This window comes from Peromyscus eremicus, chromosome 1, assembly GCF_949786415.1.
Source record: "Peromyscus eremicus chromosome 1, PerEre_H2_v1, whole genome shotgun sequence".
NCBI classification, from domain to species: domain Eukaryota; kingdom Metazoa; phylum Chordata; class Mammalia; order Rodentia; family Cricetidae; genus Peromyscus; species Peromyscus eremicus.
Window position 1 is genome coordinate 32,624,790 of NC_081416.1, and position 24,885 is coordinate 32,649,674.

At 42.1% G+C, this 24,885-nt stretch overlaps 1 protein-coding gene across 3 annotated transcripts in view; it reads left to right on the forward strand.

Moving 5' to 3' along the window:
- Ermp1 (endoplasmic reticulum metallopeptidase 1) overlaps positions 1 to 24,885 on the forward strand; it is a 56,839-nt gene that overhangs the window by 18,195 nt on the left and 13,759 nt on the right. The window contains exons 8-15 of one of the 3 annotated variants that reach the window (XR_009378542.1): positions 1,353 to 1,573; positions 7,946 to 8,120; positions 8,455 to 8,645; positions 13,861 to 14,013; positions 16,141 to 16,343; positions 17,279 to 17,394; positions 23,009 to 23,172; positions 23,262 to 23,770. Coding sequence is in view for 2 of the 3 variants with exons in the window: in XM_059259158.1 (XP_059115141.1) it covers positions 1,353 to 1,573; positions 7,946 to 8,120; positions 8,455 to 8,645; positions 13,861 to 14,013; positions 16,141 to 16,343; positions 17,279 to 17,394; positions 23,009 to 23,172; positions 23,262 to 23,426 (1,388 nt within the window). In the remaining variant the exon portion in view is untranslated. Of the gene's footprint in view, positions 1 to 1,352; positions 1,574 to 7,945; positions 8,121 to 8,454; positions 8,646 to 13,860; positions 14,014 to 16,140; positions 16,344 to 17,278; positions 17,395 to 23,008; positions 23,173 to 23,261; positions 23,821 to 24,885 lie in introns of those variants that run through there. The other 2 variants (XM_059259169.1, XM_059259158.1) reach the window with 2 other exon arrangements.

The window sequence follows — 24,885 nt, forward strand, 5'->3', positions numbered from 1 at the left end:
CCTGTGCCGTGCGGGGATCTGTAGGTAGATACCCTGTGCCGTGTGGGGATCTGTGGGTAGATACCCTGTGCCATGCGGGGATCTGTGGGTAGATATCCTGTGCTGTGCGGGGATCTGTGGGTAGATACCCTGTGTTCCTTGGCCTGTCTGTCACCCATGACTCTCAGAGTTGTTAGTCTTTTGTTATGATATAAATTTCTAGTAATACTGAAACAGAACTTCAGTATTGTAAATGATACAAAAAGAGGTGTGCATGTGTACCTCTCAGGAAAAAATAGAAACTGTTAGAATGCTTTCCCTACTTATTAGTAATAAATTTTAATATTTCTTGAAATTCAGTAATATTTTATACTATTTTCAACTCTATAACCCATGTTAAAAGTAAAATTTCATACAACCAAAAAGAAATAAAAGGTTTGTAGAAGTTCCCTTTTTATTTTTTAAACATATTTATGTATTTTTTTTGTGTGTGGGTGTGGGCACAGGCACAAGTATGGAAATCAGGGCAGCTTGTGGGAATTGACTCTCTCCTTCCACCATGTGGGTCCTAGGGGTCACACTAAGGTGGCCTGCTGAGCTATTCTGCTGGCCCTGTAGATTGAATGTTAGTGAAAGGTCCTGGTAAGTCTACACTACAGGCCATCATCACAGTCCAGAAGATGGATGCATTGCTTCTGGCTAAACTGTTTCCTTCTACCTGAATCATTTCTGTTCAAAATGTTTCAGAGTCTAAATTGTTGTATGTTATTCAAGGTAAGTTTTTAGCAATAATTCTTTATCGCCGTTATTTTCCCTGTCATTGTTTTCCAATGTTAGCATCTTTTAAAACATTTTTTCCATTTACTCATCTATTCGTGCATGTGGGGATGGTAGTGTCCACGGTGCATATGTCAGTGGACAGCTTGTGGGCTTCAGTTCTGTGGGGTCAGGGAATTGCACGCAGGCTGTTCAGCTTATATGGCCAGTGTACGTGCCTGCTGAACCATCCTGCCAGCCCTGTTCTGCTTACTGTCTTTTAGCAAGAGTTTATGTGGAACTTTGCCTTTTAAAAATCCTTGCTAATATTTGGATAAACAAAGCATCCCCAAAACGATGATTCCCTCCTCTTTCCCTGGTAAGGAGGCTGTCAGAATCACTCTTACGAGTTAATATCCTTGGACTCTCTGTGTTCCTTGACTGCTTCCTTTACTCCTATCCATTCTTGGGTTTGACAGTTCTCTACACCAGGACATTTCAATATTTTCACTTACAGTAGTGAATGTTTTGCTTTCCTGTTCGCCCCTTTAGCACGAGCTGGTTGTGGAATTGAGTTGATGAAGCTGGTGACATTAGCTCTGTTTTCTCCTGCGTAGATGCTGACTACACGAGAGACTTCCTGTGCGGACTTGCCATCACTTTCATTAGCTGGTTCACCAGCCTTGTCACTGTTCTCATCATAGCAGTGTTCGTCTCCCTCATCGGACAGTCTCTCTCGTGGTACAACCACTTCTATGTGGCTGTCTGCCTGTATGGAACGGCAACCGTGGCCAAAATCATACTCATACACACGCTTGCAAAACGGTTTTATTATGTGGTAAGTGGTGATGCGTTTGTTCTTTTCTTTTTGCTGCTTTCAAGAATAGAAGACACAGAAGTGAAATTTACTGTGCCTGGTCTTTTAGAACTATTAGAAATTGTTCAGCATTGTTATAGAAAATGCTGCCATGGTGTTAATTTCCTGGCGTTTTCTTATTCTCAGAATTGGGATGCAGAATTCAAGTGAGTTACAAAGCTGTGTTTTCCACAGTGTTTAGAGTGGTGGTGATGGTGAGGCTTGTGTGGCTCTCTGCATCCGCTGTTGTTTCTGTAGCTGCGTTTCCATTCACCAGCCCATACTGGTCCACTCAGTCATCCCTGTGTGACTCTCACCATTCTCCTCTGGACTGTAAGGCTGAAGTCTGCTGCATCGTCTGTATTCAGGCCATTGTGTACTTCGGCACAACTTGACACAGCGAGCACTTCCCTAAAAGAACAATGCATTTAAAATTTTCTCAGTGGTTTTCCTTACTTTTTGAGATTATATCATTTTCCCCTTCCCTTTCTACCTTCTAATCCCTCCCATATACCCCTTCCTTCTCTTTCAAATTCATGGCCTCTGTTTTCATTAGTTGTTGTTACGTGCATGTAAGTATATGTTCATAATATATCCTTTTGTTTAGTCTATGCACTGTTACTCACATATGTTTTTATAGAGTTGGCCATTAGTATTGGATAGCTAATTGTGCTCTTCCCTAAAAGACTATTTTTCTCCCAACATTCCTCAGTGCCTATCATTCTCTGTGTAGGGTTGAGGCCTCGTGGGCTTCCCCATCTACTTTACCAAGTCTACTGTTATTGTCACTGTGCAGCTCATGTTTAGACAGTCACGTTGGTGAGACTCTGTATGTAGCTTCTGACATTACTGGAGACATAGCCTCATAGCAAACTCCCTGATCCTCTGGCTCTTACAGTCTTTGTGCCCCCACTTCTGAAATGTTCCCTGAGCCTTTGGGTCTAGAGTTGTTTGTACATGTATCCACTGGGACTGGGCTTCACAACTTTACATTTGGATTGGTTGTGATTTTCTCTCATGGTCTCCATCTGTTGCAAAGTTTCTTTGCTGTAGGGTGAGGACCACACTTATATGTGGGTATAAGGACATTTAGAATGTAGTTAGGGATTATGCTGGTTTGATAAAACAGTGGTTGTAGGTCTCCAAGATCCATGACTTCACCAGCCCTGGGTAGTTGGCTAGGTTTCCAGTACCCGGCGTGATTTCTCTCTGAGTAGGTCTGAGTCCAATTAGAGCTTGGTCGCCACCAAGCTCTGTGTGTCACTGCTGTGCCCTGAGGGCTTCCTTAGTACCATCCATGCTGGTCACTTTGCTCCACAGGCCTCACAGCTGGGTAGGCAGGACTGTTGGCTGCTTCCCTCCTTTGGAAGGAAGAAGGGAGAAGGTGGTCAGGGAGAAAGAAGGCTTTCAGGTCAGTGGAACTGGAAGCTGGAAGCTTACAGGCCTATGGGTTCTGTGTCTGTACATGGTGTCTTGAGCAATAGGGACTTCCCTTCCACCTGTGTGGGGCAACCAAGGGCAATAACAATAGTCTGTAATGTTTTGGGACTCTCTTGGGCAGCTCTGACCAAAAACTCAAAAGAGGGCTTCTTAAGCCTGGTGTTAAGGTTTTTGTTAGATGGTCTTTGGCTCTTGGAGGGAGCACTGTCAGCCTATATGAAAATTTCCATTAAACTATATATGTATATTTTATATACAAGGTAGATAGTAGTTTGTAGTATGATTCCATAAAACTTTTTCAGACATCCTTACTGTTATTTTACCCTCCTCCTCCTCTATTTATCTCCCTCCCTGTCCCCAACTAGAGTCCCCCCGTTTCCATTTCCCTGGTCAGATAACTTGTACCCTGCTATTCCCCTTTCCATTCTCCTCTGCCCTCACCCGACACGTCCCAGCAGTGGTCCCTTTTTACTTTGGTCGTTTCTGGAGTTACATAGCATTTATACTCACATCTGAAGATCTAAGTTTTGGCAAAGTATGGTCTTAGTATCAAGGTTAATGACACATTATTAGAGCTGGGTGGTAGTGGCACATGCCTTTAATCCCAGCACTTAGGAGGCAGAGGCAGGTGGATCTCTGAGTTCGAGGCCAGCCTGGTCTATGGAGTGAGTTCCAGGACAGCCAGAGCTACACAGAGAAACCTTGTCTAGACCCCCTGCCCCCCAAAAAAGCACCAACAAAACAAAACAAAATCCTCATTATTAGGAATGAGAAGAGAAATACGGTTTTATATAATTCATACTGATTTTTAGAGAATATTCTCATATTGTTATGATTTTAATTGTGTAAAACTGTTTGGCAAAAATTAGGGATTATGGTTATGAAATAATAGGCCAAAAATGAACTACAGTGAGAAAGTAATAGTTTAATTTTCTTTTTTTTTTTTTTTTTTTTTTTTTTGGTTTTTGGTAGACCAGGCTGGCCTCGAACTCACAGAGATCCGCCTGGCTCTGCCTCCCGAGTGCTGGGATTAAAGGCGTGCGCCACCACCGCCCGGCTAGTTTAATTTTCTAATGTAACTGAAGGGGGACATCTTAGCTCTTTGTTTTCAGGACAGTCCATGGATACCTGTAACATGAATCTTAAATGGCCTTATTAATAAAAACACACTTGGGAGCCAGATATTGGGGTGAATGCTAAAAGATCAGAGAGACAGATAAGCCCCAGCCAACCTCACCTCTCCAATTCCTCAGCTGATCCTGTTTCCTCGGACTGAAAGCTTCTGAGTCCTCACCCGAATGGATCTCAGCTGAACTGCTGCTAAAAGCCTGAAAGCTTAAAAGCTTCTAGTTCCTGGTCCTCATGCCTTATATACTTTTCTGCTTCCTGCCATTATTTCCTGGGATTAAAGGCATGTGTCTTTTCCAAGGAAGACATGAGATCTCGAGTTCTGGGATTAAAGGTGTGTGTTACCATGCCTGGCTGTTTCCAGTGTGGCCTTGAACTCACAGAGATCTGATGGATCTCTGCCTCTGGATAGCTAGGATTAAAGGTATGTGCTACCACTGCCTAACCTCTATGTTTAATATAATGGCTGTTCTGTTCTCTGACCCCCAGTTCTCAGGCCTGAGCTGGGGACTACAAGGCCACAGGCAAGTGGCTTTTTCGAGAATTCGTACCATGAACGTTGGATGCCAAATGTAACACGAATCTTAAACTGTCTTATTAATAAAAACAAACCTGATAGCCAAGTATTGGGGTAAATTCTAAAAGATCAGAGAGACAGAACAAACCACAGCCAACTTCAGACTCCCCTTCAAGTCCCCAATTTGTCAGTTTGTCCTGACATGGATTAGGATGGATGCATGAAGATTATCATCAGCATCCTCTCACTAGATGTCTTTGTTATCTGTCATTTAATGTGATGTGAGGAGCCCTTCATGTTAGGATGCCCCATTGAAGAAAGATTCTTTGACGTGAGCCATCTACTATGGCTCAGACCATACTTTTCTCAGAGTGGCTTCAGTTTCCCAAAGAGTCACACTGAGACTGAGGATCACATGCCTGTTCTCAGCATGGTTCTCTATGTGAATCAGAATGTGGTTGAATATTGTTGATTGCATGATTGTGGGATGGAAATGCTGAGTAAATTCCACTTACTCGCACTGATTTCAGTGGTCTGATTGTATACACGGTGCTGAAGGCACAGGGGAAGAATGATGTGCTCAGTTTTCATTTCTCAGGGAAGCATTTGCTTTGACAGTACTAGAGATCGAACCCAGGGCTTTGTACATGCTTGAGCAAGTGCTCTGCACTAATCTATATCCTTGGCCCCCTTTTTATTATTTTTCAGTGTATGTTTATGTACGTGTGTTCGTGTATGTATATGTGTGGTGAGCATACACATATGTGCAGGTCAGGACAACCTCAAGTGTTCCTCTTCAGCCTTCATCTGTTTTTGTCCCCTTCACACAGAAGCTTTTAGTTTATTTGTCCTCTCCTTAGAAATGCAGATTCTCTACTCCATCTGCTTTCTGCCAGCACCAGCCAGGCCTTTGCAGTCCCTATCCTCATTCTGTCCTGTGTTCCTTTCGCTGTTCTCTAGAGCTCTTTCTCTGGAGGTCTTTTCTTCTCATAAGGGCCATGCCTTTTTCTTGCAAGTCTGTGTTTAGGCTCATTCTTCTTTGCATATTCCAAACACTCATAAATCATATCAAAGTCAGTTTGTCTTGCCACCACCAAAATGGGTTCTGTATCCAAATCCAGAATGTCGTCTGGTGTGGCTTTGTACATTTTGTCTAGCGTTCCCCACATTTCTGCCTTTGGTACTCTTTGTCTTCCCAGGGTGAAGGGCATCAGTGATCAGTTATTTTTTCTGTGGTAGCTTAGTCAGGAGCTCCCCTGTCTGGATTGTTGCTGTGTCATTCTTGATGGCTGCAGGCCTGGACCAGTCAAGGGGAGAGGAGCACCTTGCTGTTTTGATACTGGGCCTCTCACTGGCCTGGGGCTTGCTTAATAGGGCTAGGTTGGCTGGCTGATTCTCAGGGACCTACCTGCATTTCTCTGCCTCCCCAAACTGGGATTACCAGCGAGTGCCACTGTACCAGGCTCATTTATGTGGGCTCTAGGGTTGGAATACAGGTCCCCATCCTTGCATATGAAGCACTTTACTATCTCCCAAGCCCCACTTTTTTGCTTTTGCATTTGAGACAGGGTCTCACTGAATTTCCTCAGATTGGCCCTGAACTCACACTCTCTCCCAGGTAGGTCTTGAACATGTGCTCCTCTGCCTCAGCTTTTTGAGTAGCGTGCCTCATTGTTTTAGAGACTCTTAGCTGAGTGCTCCATGAGAATGTGATATCTTTCTTTGCAATCAGCTGCATTTGGTAAGATGTAAGAATTACAGTGATTCTTGTTTTTGTGCATGTGAAGTAGAGTGCTTTGAGAATGCAGGGGCAAGAGACATGGGTTTTGCATTGAGTGAACCTTTATTGATGAAGATGGTGACATTTGAATGGGGCTTTAGAAGCATAAGTGTCTGGTAGAGAACAGGCTGGTGATCAGTCAAAAGTGGGAATGTGCAAGACACATTTGGGCCATAGTAAGAAAAAGTCTAGTGTGGTGAAGACAAGGGAATAAAAACCATAGCACACGGAAAGTGGGTCAGAGTGAAAATGGAGCGTGGCCCTAAAAATCAGTTAGGCCACCATTAACCTATTCTTCGCAGGATAGAGTCGAGTAGTTTCGTGATTTGGTAAGAAAACTGAGGCAACTGTATTGGAAAAGGACAAGCATGAGGGAGGGATGAACAGAGGTGTGGATGAAAACAGATCGAAGACTGTTGTTTCATTTGTTCAGCTTTGGCATTTCCTGTAAAACATGCTCAATAACTTCAGTGTTCCTTACTAAGCTCTTTGAGTACATTCGGTTTCAGACTGAATTACTGCTGCTATTACTATTTTGAGGCAGAGTCTGCGTTCCCAGATTGGGTAAGAATCTTGCTCTGTAGCCTACCCAGGCTTCAAACTTTAGGGTGTTTGACTTAGCCTCTGGGGTGCTGGGACCACAGGTGTGCATCACCCATCTAGCCTTCAGGTTGAATTCTTAGGATTATTTTCCTTTAAGACCACGCCTCTTCACACTGGGTTGGACATCTGAGTATTTAACAACTCAAACCTGTTTGTCAGTGAACTTTAAAGTGCTGTCCCTAAAGACAGAAATGAGATGATAGAAAAAGAAGCTTATAGACCTGCCATGCCCTCTTTGGTATCTGTGCATTGTAGTTATAATTTAAGGTTTGCATTTCTGGAATCACTTTGGCATAAGTTAAAATGTTTGACCTTCCATAGGCAGCTTTCTTCTCAAATAGTATAAGGTGCCCTTGGACTCCATGTCTCTAAAAGGAACTTCAGATGTGTAAGAAAGTATCCAGAGTAGAGAAGGTGGCAGGGTGGCAAAGGTGGCGGAGTAGCAATAGGAAAGACAGGAAAATAAAGCCACATGTCCACCGTGGCCATCGCTGGGAAGGGGAGGTGGTTTGGTATGTGTTCTGTGATGCTGCAGCAGCTGGTAATGTCCTGCATGAACCACTAGATTGCTTGAAACAGTGTTTGGAGGTTGCAGAAACAGAAAAAGCACATGGGATGGCTGCTTTTAGGAATCTTTTTATTGGGGGGCGTTTCCAAGCCTTGTGATAGAAGAGCAGTGTGATGCCTGCCTTCTTGTGTTGTCCAACTGCCTCGTCCTGTGCAGCAGCTGCAATCAGTCACATCTGGTAGGAATAGCAATGTGAGTGCTCCCTTCATCAGTTTGAAGGGTGGACCCTGCTGAAAATAAGATGCATTTGGCTTGAAGACATTGTAATAAAAGATCTCTATGAATGACTGAACAAGACTGCATTTCTCTTTCTTTCAGAATGTCAGCAACCAGTATCTGGGAGAAGTGTTCTTTGACACTGCATTGTCTGTGCACTGTGCCTTTCTTGTTGCTCTCACTTACCAAGGATTTTGCTCTGCATTCATGAGTGCTGTCTGGGTAGCATTTCCTTTGCTCACAAAGCTTTGCGTGTACAAGGACTTCAACAAGCACGGTAGGGTAATTTTGGTTTTTGATAAAAACAGTGTTAAAAATGCAAGGCTCCTAGAGATTATTTATTTAACCAATTGGCTTTCCAAAAATATTTAAATTTTCATGCCATGCAAATATTTATCTTATACTGTATACCCCATTCCATTCTCATGTTTCTGAACACATGCTATTATATTACTTTAATATTATTTGTATTTTATTCTCCCTGATGAAAATGTCTGATTGCACTAGATCACATCTGACTCAGTTTCTGTCAGATGCCAAAGCAGATGAACACTGAAAATGAACCCTGCATCTTATAGAATCTTAAAGGTTTGTTTTCTTTCTTTTCCCAGGTGCCCAAGGAAGATTTATTGCTCTTTACCTTTTGGGGATGTTTATCCCATATCTTTATGGACTGTATCTCATCTGGGCTGTATTTGAGATGTTTACTCCTATTCTTGGAAGAAGTGGTTCAGAAATACCCCCAGATGTTGTACTAGCCTCCATTTTGGCCATCTGTGTGATGATTCTCTCCTCCTATTTTGTAAGGAAAAATGGGTTTTGTTTATTTTTATTTTTTATATATGTGATAACTTTAGCTATACTGGATTCTGTGAAATTATGTTGCTTATACTTCATTAAGAAAAAATTAAACAAAAGATATGATGGGTGTCTATGGGTTCAGTATGCTAAGAAAATGTAGGACATGGTGATGCACACTTTAATCCTAGCACTCAGGAGGTAGAAACAAGAGGATCTGTGAGTTCCAGACGAGCCAGAGCTGCATGGTGAGACCCTGTTTTATTGTTACAGTTTTAAGGTTTAAAATGTATATATTGCCTTCCTAGCTATCCGGATCCCCTCTTTCACTTTCTCTTCCTTCCTCCCCCCTGGAGACAGGTTCTCACTCTGGTTTGGAACTCTGTAGCCCAAGCTGGCCTTGACTTTGTGGTGTTCCTTCTGCTTCAGCCTTCCAAGTGCTGGAAGCCATCATATCTAGTTCCCAAATCCTCTTTTCAGGTAGCCCTCCATCCTCAAAGATATGAATGTGTGGAATATATACCAAGAATGGATTGTGAGGTGTTCTGTTTCTGAACTTTTAGAATAGTCCTTAGGAGCATGTTTTGAAGAAGGTAGTTAAGAGGCCAATGTTAATGCCCAGTAGTTTCAGTAATATTTGTGTGTGTGCCATTGAGGCATTTTTATTGTCATTTTACTACTTCATTGATGTCAAGCCACACTTCATTAACTTCGCCTCTTGGAGTGACACCCAAACATGCTTTTGTCTGTCTGTCTCTGTGAGTATGCTGCCCAGGGACGGAGTCGTACCTTGTACGACTTGCTTGTACCTTCTTTCCTCGTGGGACTCTTTAAAGGAAAGAGAGATGGTGAATTAGTATGGACCAGAACTCTCAGGCCAAGTTCTTTTGGCATGATTCTGAAGCTGATGCTGAGCCTCTCCAGAGAAAGCAGCTCTCTGTTTTGTGCTTTTTTCAGTTCAAATCCCTAAGGAGTACTTACTGATTACCTATAGGTATGCCTTGAGGTCCGAGGGTAGGGAACCAAGTGGAGACAGGGATTGGAGTTCTTACAGCTTAGTTGTTCATGGACAGGATAGTGAGGTTTTTCATACCACTGCAGTAAAGGTGGTTCCTGTGGAAATTGGATTCTGAAGACCCAGGGAGGTAAGGGGAATACCACAGTCATAGTCCACATCAGCCACAGGAATTTCTTCAGCTACCAGGAAAGCTCCGCATACATTAAAAAGTAATACTTATGCACACCACTTGCTATTGGCTATATTTTACTAAAAGAAACCTGGCATCCCAACTGTCTGCCTTGAAGATACAGATTAAAGGCTGGGGCTGCAGCGCACTGATAGAGTGCCTGCCTGCCTCACATGCATGACGCCCTAGGCTCACTTCCCCAGTACTGAAATGACCTTCTTCCCGACAAACAACAAAACCTGCAAGGTAATGATTAGCTCTTGCTGGCATTTACAGAGGTGGATGGAATCCTAATGTTTGCTGTTTACTTCTTCTAGTTTTAGTATTAACCCTTCCACCCTGTCTTTGTTAAGTGTTCTTTCTTTTCTTATCACTGTGGCAAAATACCTGATAAAAATAACTTAAGAAGGGAAAAAATTATTTTGGCTCATGGTTCCTGCGGGTACTGTCCATCATAGTGGGAAAGGCATGTGGTGCTTCTGTGGTGGAAGCCTGTGGCATGGCAGGTCTAGGTGAGACTGTGACAAGAAACTGGGGACAACAGACCTGAGACCCACTCTGTCCACTTAGACCTTGCCTCCTTAATTGCTACAGTTTCCCCAAATAGCACCTACCAGCTAGGGGCTAAGTGTCCAAACACATAAACCTGAAGGAAACATTTCCTATTCAAACCATACTAATAGATAGGTTTGCTGTGTGAGGATTACAGGACATAGAGACCTGGGCACAGAGAAACGTAACTGTAATCCCAGCACTTGGGAGGCTGAGGCAGGAAGATCATGAGTTTGAAGCCAACCTCAACTACATATTGATACCCTGTCCTAAAAAACAAACAACACAACCATAAAGGAGAGAGTGGAGTTCTGTCCTCTGTAAATGGGAGTCTGAAGGCAGCTATATTATGAATCAGCTTTTCGTTGTACATATCCTACTAGAGCAGAGGTTTTCAACCTTCCTAATGCTGTGACCCAGTTCCTCATGTGGTGACCCCAACCATAAGATTATTTTGTTACTACTTCATACCTGTAATTTTGCTACTGTTATGAATCATAATGCAAATACCTGTGTTTTCTGATTGGTCTAAGGTGACCCCTGTGAATGGGTTGTTTGACCCCCAGGTTGAGAATCACTCAATTCTTTGGTGCCTACAAAGGTGATTCAGGTACAGGATATTTGAATTCTATTCCATGATCATGTACAAGTGAGAATAATGAACCTGTGAAACTGGAGATTAGGAAAGTCCCCAAAGCATGTCTATCTTGAAAGCCAGAAGAATGAGATAAAAGTGTATTATCAGAAAGTATATCTTATTAGGAAAGTTTTTGCAGAGAATGCCTCTTGGGATATAAAAAAACTTTACAACTGAGCATGTTGGTATGTACCTGTAATCTCAGCACTTGGGAGGCAGAGGCAGGAAGACTGGCATATACCTATAATCCTAACGTTTTTGAGTCCTAGGCCAGGCTGGTCTACATAGTGAGTTATAGGTTAGATTAGGACAAGGCTATGCAGTAAGAACCTGTCTCAAAACAACCATTCTTCCCCTAAAACAAAACAATTTATTTCCTTTTTGTTACTATGTGAAACGGTGCTGTTACTCTTAGATGCTGTAAGTTATCCTTCACCTTGTTTATATGTCATTGTGCTGAAGACAGTGGCTTCCTAACTGAATGAGGTTGTTCCTTGGGTAACAGAGCACTGAACCATATACTTTACTTCAAAGGTTTCTTAGCCATTGGGGCTTCATTAAATATACATTTTAGAAAACAGTTACATTCTTGTTAAGTGATAAGTTACCATATTTCCTGGAGTTATTCTTTGTTGGGTGTCATGGTTCTGTCGATTGGCTGAGAGCTGAAAGAGCCTGATGATAGGTGTGGTGTCAGGACACTCACGAGAAGCAGCCCTGTCATAGTACTCACAGGCTACACCCGGGGCCTTTATATGTGCTTTTTTTTTTTTTCCCCTTTTAATATGTGTTGTATATACATGTGTGGGTGAATGGCATTCTGAGGGCACAAGATGACATCAGGTACCTTCCCCTGCCATGCCCTTCCTTATTCCCTTGCGAGAATAACTCTCACTGACCCAGAAGCTTGCTTTTCAGGTAGGCTGGCCAACCTGTGAGCTCCTGTCTCTACCCCTTAGTGCTAGGGGCATGGATAGTCGTGCCTGGCTTTTTACAGGAGTGCAGGGGTTAAAATTCAGGTCCTCATGTGTGCACAGAGTGCTCGTGCCCACTGGGCCATCCTCCCAGCTCCGCTACTCAGTAATTTTGGTGTTTTGAGATAAGGTCTCATGTGGCCCAGGCTAGCCTTCAACTTTCTGAAGATGACCTTGAACTCCTGATCCTCCTGCCTCCACTTACTAAGTGCTGGGATTACACAACTGTGCTACCACACTTAGCTTCTTCATTTGATTCTGTACTCATTTAAGAACTTAAAAGTGGTAAAAGAATACAACTGTAAAGGTGCTTAACTGTGGACTCCAAGCATACTGTCTCTTTATGGCCACTCCTTCTTCTTCATTCTGCAAGTCCATCATTTATAACCACCCAGAAGATGAGTCTCACAGTTTGGAGGAGAGGGGACTTCAGTGGGAAATGGTAGGCTGAAGTCGGATTTTAGGACAGCTTTGGCAGTAGCTGGGCTTGGAAGTGCCAGAATTATAGCCCTGTAGCAAGCATTTTATATATGTTCACTTCTCTCCATTTCCCTTCCTTCATCCAACTTTAACTGAACAGCTTCTGTATGTCCAAATTTACCAGGCTTCCAGTGGAGGGGAAGCTCATTACTTGGTGGGATATTTGAAACATTATGGGCATTATGACAGTGTGATAGAGGAGCAGATCGGGTTACAGTTGTTTTGCTGTCTAGGGTGATTATTTCCTAATGTAATAAACGAGAGTAAGATCTCCCATCCAAGAATAGTACTGTTTGGTTGAAATTGCCCAGAAAAGGATATGGGAACACTAGATATGAGGAGTCTTTATCTTTGCACAGACTTTGATAGATGTTTTTATGTTCCTCTCAATGGAAGTATCTCTGTATAGGCAGGAAGCTGAAGTAACAACAGGAGGAGCTAACAGCTGGTTTAGGTGTTTCTCAGACCCGAGGGACTGCAGGTGCATTTGGTGTGCACTCTTCTTTCAATTTGCTGATTTGTCTACAATAAAAAAGCTAAATATAGTTTTTGGATGCCAACCTTGCAACTGATTCATGTTCACTGTCCCAAGTTCAGACTCATTGTCTAGTGTTCACAGTGGTTAACTGAAAAGGACAAGACCGTTTCATAGTGTAGTTTTTCCTCAAATGCAACTTTGAGAAGATCCATCTAAGAACTAGTTTATATGACTCCAACTCTTTTTTTTTTGTTTTTTGTTTTTTGTTTTTTGTTTTTTGTTTTTCGAGACAGGGTTTCTCTGTGTAGCTTTGTGCCTCTCCTGGAACTCACTTGGTAGCCCAGGCTGGCCTCGAACTCACAGAGATCCGCCTGGCTCTGCCTCCCGAGTGCTGGGATTAAAGGCGTGCGCCACCACTGCCCGGCGACTCCAACTCTTATTAGCATGTTATAAACACTAGAGTGGAATCTGAACTTTAATGAAACACATGCTTAGGCATAAAAACTTACCTTGGGCAGTTTGGCAGCTTTGATGGCATGGTTGGGTTCAGTTCAGTGGGATCTGTCGTGCAGGGTTGGCCACTGTCGGCAGTGAGAAGGCAGTGGCTTGGTGCTAATGGGTTCCGGTCCTTTCTCCATTGATGTATGAGCACAGGATCATTGCGCTTTGTTTTCGTTCTCCCTGTTGCTTTCGGCCCATACTCAGAAAGTTCCATTCTGGCCAGTTGAAGGCATCTGTCCTTTTCTAGGCTCTGACTTAGGATGGAAATACCTGAGGAATTGCTGCTTTGTTTACTGGGTGTCATAATACACAGGCTCCTAGTGACAATACCCACTAAGAAAGATCATTTAGAAGACCTCTCTACCAATGGTAGGAATTCATAACTTTTCTGGTTTTGTGCTCGTGTTTAGATTAAATTCATCTACCTTGTGAAAAGCACAAAGAAAACCATGCTGACTCTGACACTGGTGTGTGCAGTCACGTTCCTCCTTGTCTGCAGTGGAACCTTTTTCCCATACAGCTCCAATCCTGCGAGTCCAAAGCCAAAGAGAGTGTTCCTTCAGGTAAGGGCAGTTCTTCATAAACAGTGAGATTCAGGAGATAAAATTTGCTCTGTCTGTTTTGAGATTCACTAGTGAACAGGAAAACTGACTTTTCTGCTGTTGACATAATTTAGTTGGTTTAGATTTCTTTGTGTATAAAGCAACAAGGAACACTGACCATTGGTGGGCATTTTTATTAGCTAGATACACTTTCCATGGTGTGTGTGTATAATATATGCATATATATATCATGTGGAAATTATGAGCATTTAAAAATACCAATTGCATAAATATCTGTAGGCTGACTAAAAGGCTTACACTATTACTAGCAAAATAAAATAGAAATTAAAAATTGTTAGTAAAAGTGAGCCGTAGTAACATTCAAAGTAATATGTGATGAAATAACCTAAAAAGGGGTTACGAAAATGAAGTTTAGGACTTTAGATTTCAGGTCTTTTTCCAAAACCTCTTAGAAGTGGTACTATATAGCCAGAGCTTTGTCTCTGCTTTTGTTAAACAGAGGTTGTAGAGTGTGGTCACACAATGCCACCTGGGTCATCATTTAGATCAGTACTTAAGAATTGAAAAATTAAAAATACTGCAATTTGAGAGATTTTGAAAGGAAGCCAAATAGTCCTTGGCTGTAGTCTTTTTTTTTTTTTTTTTTTTTTTTTGGTTTTTCGAGACAGGGTTTCTCTGTGTAGCTTTGCGCCTTTCCTGGAACTCACTTGGTAGCCCAGGCTGGCCTCGAACTCACAGACCACCTGGCTCTGCCTCCCGAGTGCTGGGATTAAAGGCGTGCGCCACCACCGCCCGGCTCCTTGGCTGTAGTCTTAAAGGACAGTGATCCGTTTTGTGTAATACCTTTGGTGAAGAAGTTTTTAAGTGATCTTCAGTGGCATGCCAATTGTTCTAACTATGGCAGTAGTATTTAGAAAAAGTTACATTTTTATTTTTGAAAGGACTGTGATTTGTTTTGGGTTCTTTTCCCCATAAAGAAAAAATAATGGCTATTTAAGCCCTGGCAGCCATGCAAGTTTCTATCCCTGATAGCCTGCTTCTATAGAGTGAAAGCAGCTGTATTCTGCCCAAAGCTGATAGCCCTGAGTTCCAACATGCGCCTCCATTTGCCCACCCATGCCCCGGGAGCCCTTTCTGCACTGTTGCCTGACTTCGGGCTGTTGTTTTCTGCTGCTGCTGAGTAGCTGTTTTAAATGCACTGTAAGCCTTTGGGGCATTCAGACTGACACGTGGTATGCTGCCACTTCTGTCTTGTTCTGCATATGGATTAGCTTCCTGTAATGCACCGAGGAGGAAATGAGTGTGAATATACACACATGCTTCCCATGTTTTAAATCTTTCTCTGAAAGGAATTCTAACTTACATTTGAATAGAATTTAATTTTTTGTCATTTGGTTTTTAAGGTACTTTACTTTTAATTGTGTATATACATGTATCTGTGTGGGTATGTGAATCTGAGTGCAGGTGTTCTATGAAGCCAGAGGCATCGATTCCCTGGAGCTGGAGTTACAGGTTGTTAGGAGCCACCTGATGTGGGTGCTGGGAATTGAACCAGGGTGCTCTGGAAGAGCAGTACACGCTCTAACCACTAAGCCATTTCACCAGCCCTTGTTTGTTTTTTTGAGGCAGACTCTTGCAGTATTGCCTAGACTTCCTTCAACTCCTGGGCTCAAATGATCCTTCACTTCAGCCTTCTGAGTAATTGAGACCATAAACACACACACTGTTCCTGATCAAGTTTATATAAACACCCCTCCCCAAGACAGGGTTTCTCTGTGTAACAGCTTTGGCTGTCCTAGAACTCGCTCTGTAGACCAGGCTGGCCTTAAACTTACAGTGATTCACCTGCCTCTGCCTCTTGAGTGCTGGGATTAAAGGTGTGTGCCACCAGTGCCCAGCTAAATTTTATATATAATTTAAACATACACTCAACTACATTTGTGATTTACAATAAAACAGTCATTTACATATCCGTCATCTGGTTTAAAAGAAAAAAAAAAACACTAATAGTAACTTAGTAATTATAAAGTGTCTTTTTTGTTTCCCGTTTCTAATAATTTCTGAACTGGGGTAGGAATGTGGGTGAAGTAGCTGAAACCGTTTCCTTACTAGTCTTGTTCTTTTTAGCACATGAGTAGAACTTTTCATAACTTGGAAGGAAATGTAGTAAAAAGAGACTCTGGAATATGGATCAATGGGTTTGATTACACTGGAATGTCTCACATAACACCTCACATTCCTGAGATCAATGATACAATCCGAGCTCACTGTGAGGAGAATGCCCCACTCTGTGGCTTCCCTTGGTATCTGCCAGTGCACTTTCTGATCAGGTTGGTCATTACTTTTTGTTTAAGTTGGGGGTCAGTTCCCAAATTCTGTCAATGTATCAGGGTTCTTATTAATTGAAACTTATCAACTTAGTCTTGTTTGTAATGCTTTACAAAGAACAAAAAAAAAATGCTTGTTTGTAATATAACTACAAAATTCTCATTTCTTTAGTCAGATAATGGACTCAGGAGAATGTTTTAAGAAGTCTTTTTTTCTTTTTTTCTTTTTTTTTTTTGGTTTTTCGAGACAGGGTTTCTCTGTGAAGCTTTGCACCTTTCCTGGGACTCACTTGGTAGCCCAGGCTGGCCTCGAACTCACAGAGATCCTCCTGGCTCTGCCTCCCGAGTGCTGGGATTAAAGGCGTGCGCCACCACCGCCCGGCAAGAAGTCTTTCTTCAAGAAACCTGAGTAGTAGTTAGAAAGGGTGACCCTCCTGAAATAATACAAACAACAGTTACAGCTTCATCCCAGCTTGAGATGGTCTTAGAGTTGGCATCTCAGGACTGCATCAAGGAAATAGGAGGGGTAGTGGAAATGCCTGGGTAGTTCTTGTTCTTTTAAAACGATACACTGTATGTGTATGTATGTTTTCCCTGCATTTATGTGCACAGTGTGTGTGCCTTGTGCCTTTGGAGGCCAGAAGAGAGCATTGAATCTCTGGTTCTGGAGTCATGTAGATGCTGGGAACTGAACCTGGGTCCTCTGCAAGAGCAGCCTGGGCTTTTAACTGTTTAGCCATCTCCCTAGCCCTTAACTTCTTTGATCTTAAAGTTAGAAAGCATTTGTTACACAGCCTGGGCATCAGAGGAACTGGCATTATTTATCATATTCATTAGGTGTTTTTCATAACCCTTTGTATATTCTGAACTCTTCTCTGAGTTATGTTTTACTATCAGTTAATAAGGCATCCTAAATATTAACACTACCTTTCCAATAGGAAAAATTGGTATCTTCCGGCTCCAGAAATTTCTCCAAGAAATCCTGCTCATTTCAGACTTATATCCAAAGAGAAGACACCATGGGATTCTATAAAGTTGACCTTTGAAGCAACAGGTGAGACAGTTTTCTTTTCACCTCACTTCCTAAGCTTTTCAGTAAGTTGCCATATATGTTTTCCTATCCATCTGTCCGTCCGTCTGTCCGTCCATCCATCCATCCATCCATCCATCCACCCACCTTCCGAGAGTCTCACTGTAGAGCTCAGGCTGGTCTCCGATTCACAATCTTTCTGCCTTAGCCTCTTGAGTGCTAGAACCATGGGCTGTCATACCTTATAGTATTTCTAACAGTAACTGAAACTTCCTTCTTCAAGAAAATCTAATATATTTTTATTGCTTAGAACAGTTTTAGGATTACAAAAAATTTGCGCAGAAACTACACTTTAAAGCTTATCGATTTTATTTATTTTCCCCCAAAAACAGTTTTTGGATTGGTTGATACTCTCCTTTGAATTCTGCTCTAGACCACTTTTGTCCTACTTGTTTTTATTTAATTTACTCTTCTTTTTCTTGTCTAGTAAAGTGGAAGCTTAACTACCTCCTTTAGATTGTTATTCCTAATACATGCATTCAGTGCTATGAATTTCCTTTTGGATACTGCTCAGGCTCTTGGTTAAGGTTCCTTAAAATTTTTATACCTGCAACTTTTTACACCTGAGAAAATTTTATTTGGCTCTGGGGCTGTAAAATAGGTATACAAATAAATCATTTACTGATAATAAATCAGAGAAATTTATTTTAAAAGTTCTTTGGTGTACATACAGTTTTACCAGTTACTAACAACAAAAGCAGGTTTGCACAGTAGGGAAATGGTTGTCCTCGTTTATTTTCTACATGAAGAATTACAACTTGAGTACTTGCTGTTTTTGGATTTAGAGCATCTTCTGTATTTCCAAAAGTTGATCAGTATTTTGACTTTATAGTCATCAGTGCCGAGAGTGCCACTCCAAATAAATACGTAGTACAAATGGCAGAAGTATAGTTAGGGCCAATGCAGAAACGGTAAAATTTTGTTCTAATCTGAAGACAAAATTCATTTATGAAACTTGTCAGGAACTCAAACAGCAAGTCTAAAAATTAAAGTCTAACACATTCCAGTCCGAAGATAGTCAGATTTGATATTTACATGCTGATGAATGAAGGTAAAAATATTGTAAGTGTATGACTACATGACTGTTATGTTTCTGCAAGAGAAGAAAATTTTGTACAGACAGTATAAACACTAATTCATAACCTAATGAATATCAAATCTAAGCAAATATGTTTCAGGCAGCATTTGGTACATTGCATACATAATACAAAGTATTCATGTTGTGTGTTCAGATCCAAGGCCGTGTTTAAGTCATGGACTACATTATAGGTGAAGGCTTTAGAAATACCTTGGATTCATTTGATGTTTGTCTTAATTACTTTTCTGTTGCTGTGCTAAGACGCTCTGACCAAGACAACCTGTAAAATAAAAGCATTTAGTTTGGGGCTCACAGTTCCAGAGGGTCAGAGTCCATGACCATCATGATGGGGAACAAGGTGACAGGCATGGTGCTGGAGCAGTAGCTGGGAGCTTGTATTTTGGTCTATGAGCATAAAGCAGGGAAGGCTAAGTAGGAATGGTGTGGGCTTTTGAGACCTCAGTGCCTGCCCCCAGGGACACACCTCCTAGTCCTTGCCAAACAGTTCTGCCAACTGGGGAGTAAGCATTAACTAGACAAGCCTGTGGGGGCCATTCTCATGCAGACTGTCATAGTGTGTGTGTGTGCTTATTCAGAAACCTTTTACTGTTGCTAACTTTCCCTTGACACCCCCTCCCCCCGCCCCCCACCCCCATACACACATTTAGTTATACAACCTGCAAGTTATACAAACCATAGTTTATGAGGCTGGCTCTAGATTCCACAAAGTTTAAGTTATGTTTTAGTGCTTAGTTCAAAATACTAAAACAAAACCCTTTCTCTTGACACTTGTTCCTAGAACTTCACCCATGCAAAGCAAGGGTTCTACTACTGAACTATATCCCAGCCCCTGAGACTTCTGTATTGACCCATTTGTTATCAGAAGTGTGTTCTTTAGTTTCCAAATAATTCCAGATATTCCACCTTCTTTTCTGACATCAGTTTCTTCTTTAATCTCATTTTGAGCCAAGAAATCAGTTTCCATGATTTCTATTGTAAATACGTTAAGGTGTGCTGTATGCTAAGGATTCATTGGCTTGGGCAATACTCCTTTTGTCTTCTATAATATTAGAGGGACCAGCCTTAATACCATACATCCCAGGGGCTCAGGAGAGAAACTACGAATGGCGAGGACTATTTTCAGGAAATAGAATCTCAGCACACAGAGCTCTTAGTCATTTATTCTTCCAAATCTTCTTCCTCCCAGGCCCTGGGAGTCCCGGTATATATACACTTACAAGCAGTAATCCTTTGGCAGTGCAAAGCCAGGCTTCCAGGATCAAACAGAGGGGTGGTAAGAATCACATAGAGGGGCAATAACCGTTAATTCATTTGCAACCCCAAAGGGAAATGAATTAACTAAAGGCTGAATTCAGGTAATATCTAAGAAGAGGGATCTTATGTGCTCAACTATAGTCTTAAACGTGATTGGTAGAAAATGTTAAGAATCTATAAGTTGCTAGGTCATTGGGAGAAAATAAAACTGCCTTCTTTTTTCCTGTGGCTCCTATCTGTCCAGGCTATCTGCCGTTTATCTGCAGGGTGGGGGAAAGTGTGCTTGGTCGCTAGGCAGCCTGTGTACAGCTAGATGCCTCTGGTGATAGTTAAAGGGAGATCTGGAACTGGAGATAAGATTTGGGAAAGGAGGAAGTTAAGCTTAATTGGCACATCCGACAGGCCTTCTCAAACAGGTAGCCTGGATGCTTAAGTCTGTTCTTAGAGAGTACAGAGGTATCTCTGATAAGGTACTTTCCTCCATCTGGGGATAGACCTGGCCGGATGCTGCCAATGATGGTAATTACAGGGAGGCTTGAACTGGGGTTCTGACTGGCCATAGCTGTTAGCGCAGGTTATCTAAATACTCCGTTAGTAGAGGGGAAATGGTGCTCAATAAATGGTGGAAAAGCTAGAATAGCACACAAGAAACTCATAGCAGGAAATGGCTGATAATCAAAAGCCAAATATCACCACAGCTCCTCGAGCCTCAGCTTGACCTCTGGAAGGCCCTTGGCTTCTTCCAGGTATAGCTTTGTCGTAATCAGCTGAACTCCGACTTTGTATATTTTTGCGGCTTGCAGCATTTGTGAGCGGCTACTGTAGGATGGACATTCTGTAACTGTCACGTGGGCCCAGTTTCAGTTAGTTGTGAGGTTTTGTCTTACCCATACTTAGGCTATGCTGGTAGGTGAATATAGTTGAGTGTTGTTATGTCTTATAGACTACTTTTTGACCTTATAGAATTGCCTTTTCACCAGTGAAGTTTTTCATTGAGTCAACTGTAGCTCCCCAAAGCTTTCTTTTGATTACTGCTAATTTAAAATGGTGTATTTTTCTGCCTATATTTATTTTTGTGCTATATACATATTAGGTAAACACTCTATCATTAAGCTCTATCTCTAGCACCTTCCATTTCTTTTAATCTATGTGTCTTCGTATCTAAAGAGGATTTCTTATAGACAGTACTTAGGTGGGTCTGTTTTATTACCCAGTTTAAAGGGTTAATATTTTTGCCTTTGTTCTTTTTGTCTTCCACTCTTTTTATGCCTTAATGTAATTTTCACTGAGCTATTAACTATCTTTAAAAAGTTTTTTTTTTTTTTTTTGTTCTGGGCAGTGGTGGTGCATGCCTTTAATGCCAGCACCTGGGAAGCAGGCAGATCTCTGTGAATTCAAGGCCAGCCTGGTCTACATAACAAGTTCCAGGACAGCCAGAGAAACCCTGTTTTGAAAAAAAACAAAAACAAAAACAAAAACACCCCAAAGTTTTGTATTTGCATATGTGTGTCTGTGTCAATGCATGTCATATGTCTGCAGGACTCAAAGAGGCCTGAAGGAGAGTGTTGAATCTCCAGGAACTGTAGTGAAGGCAATTGTGAACTGCTCAATGTGGATGCTGGAACTAACTTCCGGTTCTCAGAAAGGGCAGCAGGTGTTCTGAACTGCTGCGACATCTTTCTAGCCCTGCTATAGTTTTATTTTTAGTAATTGCCCTTGAGTTTGAAATGTGTATCTGCAACTAATCCAGCTGCACTTTCAAACAACACTGTACTGCCTGGTGGGTATGCCTTTGATTTGCCTGAGACAGGGTCTTGCTCTGTAGCTCAATCTTGCCTCAGCTTATGAGTCTTCTGCCTCTGATTTACCAGTACTGAGGTTACAGGTGTGCCACCATACTTGGCCAACTAGTTTATGAAAATTTTAACCCTTTGTATAGTCAAATACAAAGGCCAATTAAAATCAGGCCGGGTGTGTTTATACACAATTCCAGTGGAGGCAAGCAGATTTCTGTGTGTCCAGGGCCAACATGTTCTATATATGGAACTCTAGGCTAGCCAGGTAACATAGTGAGCAGCAGATGCTCTTAATAGCTGAACATCTTTTTAGTCCAAAATTCAACTTATTTTAATGGTTGCTTCAGACTTGCAGTAAGTCCATGTCCTCATTTCACCCCCTTAGGAGGACATGGAATTGGCCTCAAAAGCAACAGGCAAGTCCTGTGACACTTCTGTGCTTCTTCAAGATGATTACAGCTTATTCTGCCTTTTATTTATTTACTTTTGGACAAACTAGCTTCAAACTCATGGTCTCCCTGCTCTCAGCCTCCTGAGGGGTTACTGGAGTGTTCTCTGTGTAGCCTTGGCTGTCCTGGAACTCACTCTGTAGACCAGCCTGGCCCCAAACTCAGAGAGATCCACCTGCCTCTGTCTCTCAAGAGCCACCACTGCCTGGCCTGGTTATGACTTTTAAGAAGCCTTACTGAAATCTTATGTTACAGTTCATTGTCAAACAGATACGCATTGACCTGAAGACTTGACTTTTCCCTTTTCCATGTTGAGTCTTCTAGGATTTCCCTCATAGTGCTGCCGGCTGATGTACTACATTTGATTGTCACTTCCCACCTAAGAAAACTTAATGAAGTTCTGCTGCTTGCAGACTGACCCCAGACTTCTTGGCAGAGCATTTTGGGTCTTTGGTATAAAGCCTCATAGGCATCTCAAGCTATTCTTCAATAAACAAATCAGAATTATTTCCCTTTCTGATGAATTGTCCATTGTGGAAATGTGATGGTTAACTTTGTGTCAATCTGGCACGACTAAATAGTACCTTGATATTTGGCCAAATTATCCTAGACTTTTCTGATAACATATAAATAGAGGGAGTGGATTTGAGTCAGGTTGATCCATTACCGTAGTCCAAACACTGAGAGCCTTAAGGAACTTGCCACAGGCAGATTACCTTCCAACTCTTCCTGCAACCTTTTCTGGGCTGGGGTGGGATTAGGTATATTACATCAGCAGTTACTTTTCTCATTTAGAGGCTCTGCTTTTTCTGTTCTCATTACTTAACCTTGTGACTAGATACTGAACGTCCAGGCTGGTACACCTCCTGCCTTGTGGAGAGTATGCGTAAAGTCACAGCACAGATGAACCATGACAGTATGGTTTCGGTGTTAACTGTACCACTTGTCACTGCTGACTGATGGAAATGTTCCTCTTACAGGACCAAGCCATATGTCTTTCTATGTTCGGACCCACAAAGGATCAACACTTTCTCAGTGGTCTCTTGGCAATGGCACTCCAGTCACAAGCAGAGGAGGGGACTACTTTGTCTTTTATTCCCATGGACTCCAGGCCTCTGCATGGCAGTTCTGGATAGAAGTACAGGTGGGAATTCCCCAGCCTCCCAGATAGTACTTAGTTCTCAGAAGCCAGAACACTGAACTCCAAGGTGGCTAACTGATTTTCTCTATCAGGTATCAGAAGAACAGCCAGAAGGAATGGTCACGGTGGCCATTGCTGCCCACTACCTATCAGGGGAAGACAAGAGATCTTCTCAGCTTGATGCTCTGAAGGAGAAGTTCCCGGACTGGACATTCCCCTCTGCGTGGGTTTGCACCTACAGTCTCTTTGTGTTTTAATAGTGCTTCGAGTACATGCCCCATGGACATTCCATTGGGCAGTTTCTCTCCCATGTTATATGTTATATATCCCAAGTCAATGAATTTTAATGAGCGTATGTTCAAAGAACTTTTGATATAACACTCTTCAAGGCCAAGTACCATATGGGTTAAACTCTGGGGTAGTGGCACCTGGCCTTTTTGTCACTTGAAAATTCCAGTTTTCTGGCACTTAAGCACACGTGGATACTGCCATTCATAGAGTCATTTATATGACTGTAAGGACTCAGCAACATACCACTTCAGTAGCTTTCCTTTGCAGATCAAGGAAGATGTACACTGTTAGACTCCTGTTAATGAAATAGGTGAGTCCACTTGTTGTCAGTGGATGGTGGCTCTCCTTGTCTATAACTGCAGTCACAGGAAAGTGACTGTGTCATGAGGAAGGAAGGCCCGAGAGCTACATTTCTTCAGGCAGCCGTTAGGGTGTATTTGTGTCTGCTCTGAAGCTCAAGCCCTGGGCCTGACTCCCAGTCCGGGAAGCCACTTCTGGGCCGCTCTCCTGAGGTAGCATTCATTGTCTGCTTTCCTCTCAAACATGTTCCTGTCATTTAGGAAGAGAACATTTTTCAGCTGCATTTCCTCACAGTTCATGGCTATTTTATTTGTGCAGCATAAGACCCACACTTCTTCCCCAGAGCACTGAGTGGCTAGCATGGCTGCTCTGTGGTGGAAGGGGAGGGGGGAGTATTCTATAGAACATGTATTCCCTTTGTTTTATAGGCATCCTCTGTTATACAAGGTTAATCCTAAGAACATAATTTTACTGCTGCATTGGGTTTCTGTTTTCTAGCAAGTGAAGAAGTCTTATAACTTGCTGTCAGTGAGTCTGGCTAGCCTGACACTGAGTTGTGGCTTATATAAGAAGGAGAAAACTATACCTTCATCTGTGTTCAGATCCTGCATAAAAGCAGCAGTAAGGTTTAATGGTGCTTTTCACTTGGAAGACAAGGATGTAGCTTGTGAAGTATGTCATAGCAGTGCCTCTTGTGGCTTCTCTGGGTTCCATTGGTGACAGATGAACAGGAAAATATGCTAGTTTCTTTTTTACATTAACAAATGTAAAAAGACAAAATTTGAGTTAGTCAACAAATATGACCCAAGAGCTAGTTGAAAGAAAAGCCACAGAAAAGCAGAAACAAAACAAAAATGTACTTGTCAGGGAGGAACAGGAGGGTGTCTCTCAGAGTGGCCCTCAGAACCATCTGAATTTCAGCAAGAGCATAGTTAAGTGTGCACTGCAGGAGAAAACTTCCTTAAAATTGCTTGTGTGATATGTCAAGTTTCTAATCATGTTCCTTGTATTGCCTGCTTAATCTCTAACTCCTTAAAAACTATCTGTGCCCATGCAGACATAGGGCTGCAGCTAGAGCTGAATGGTAATGTGCTGACTGCCACATGTATTGACACTCTACAGTGG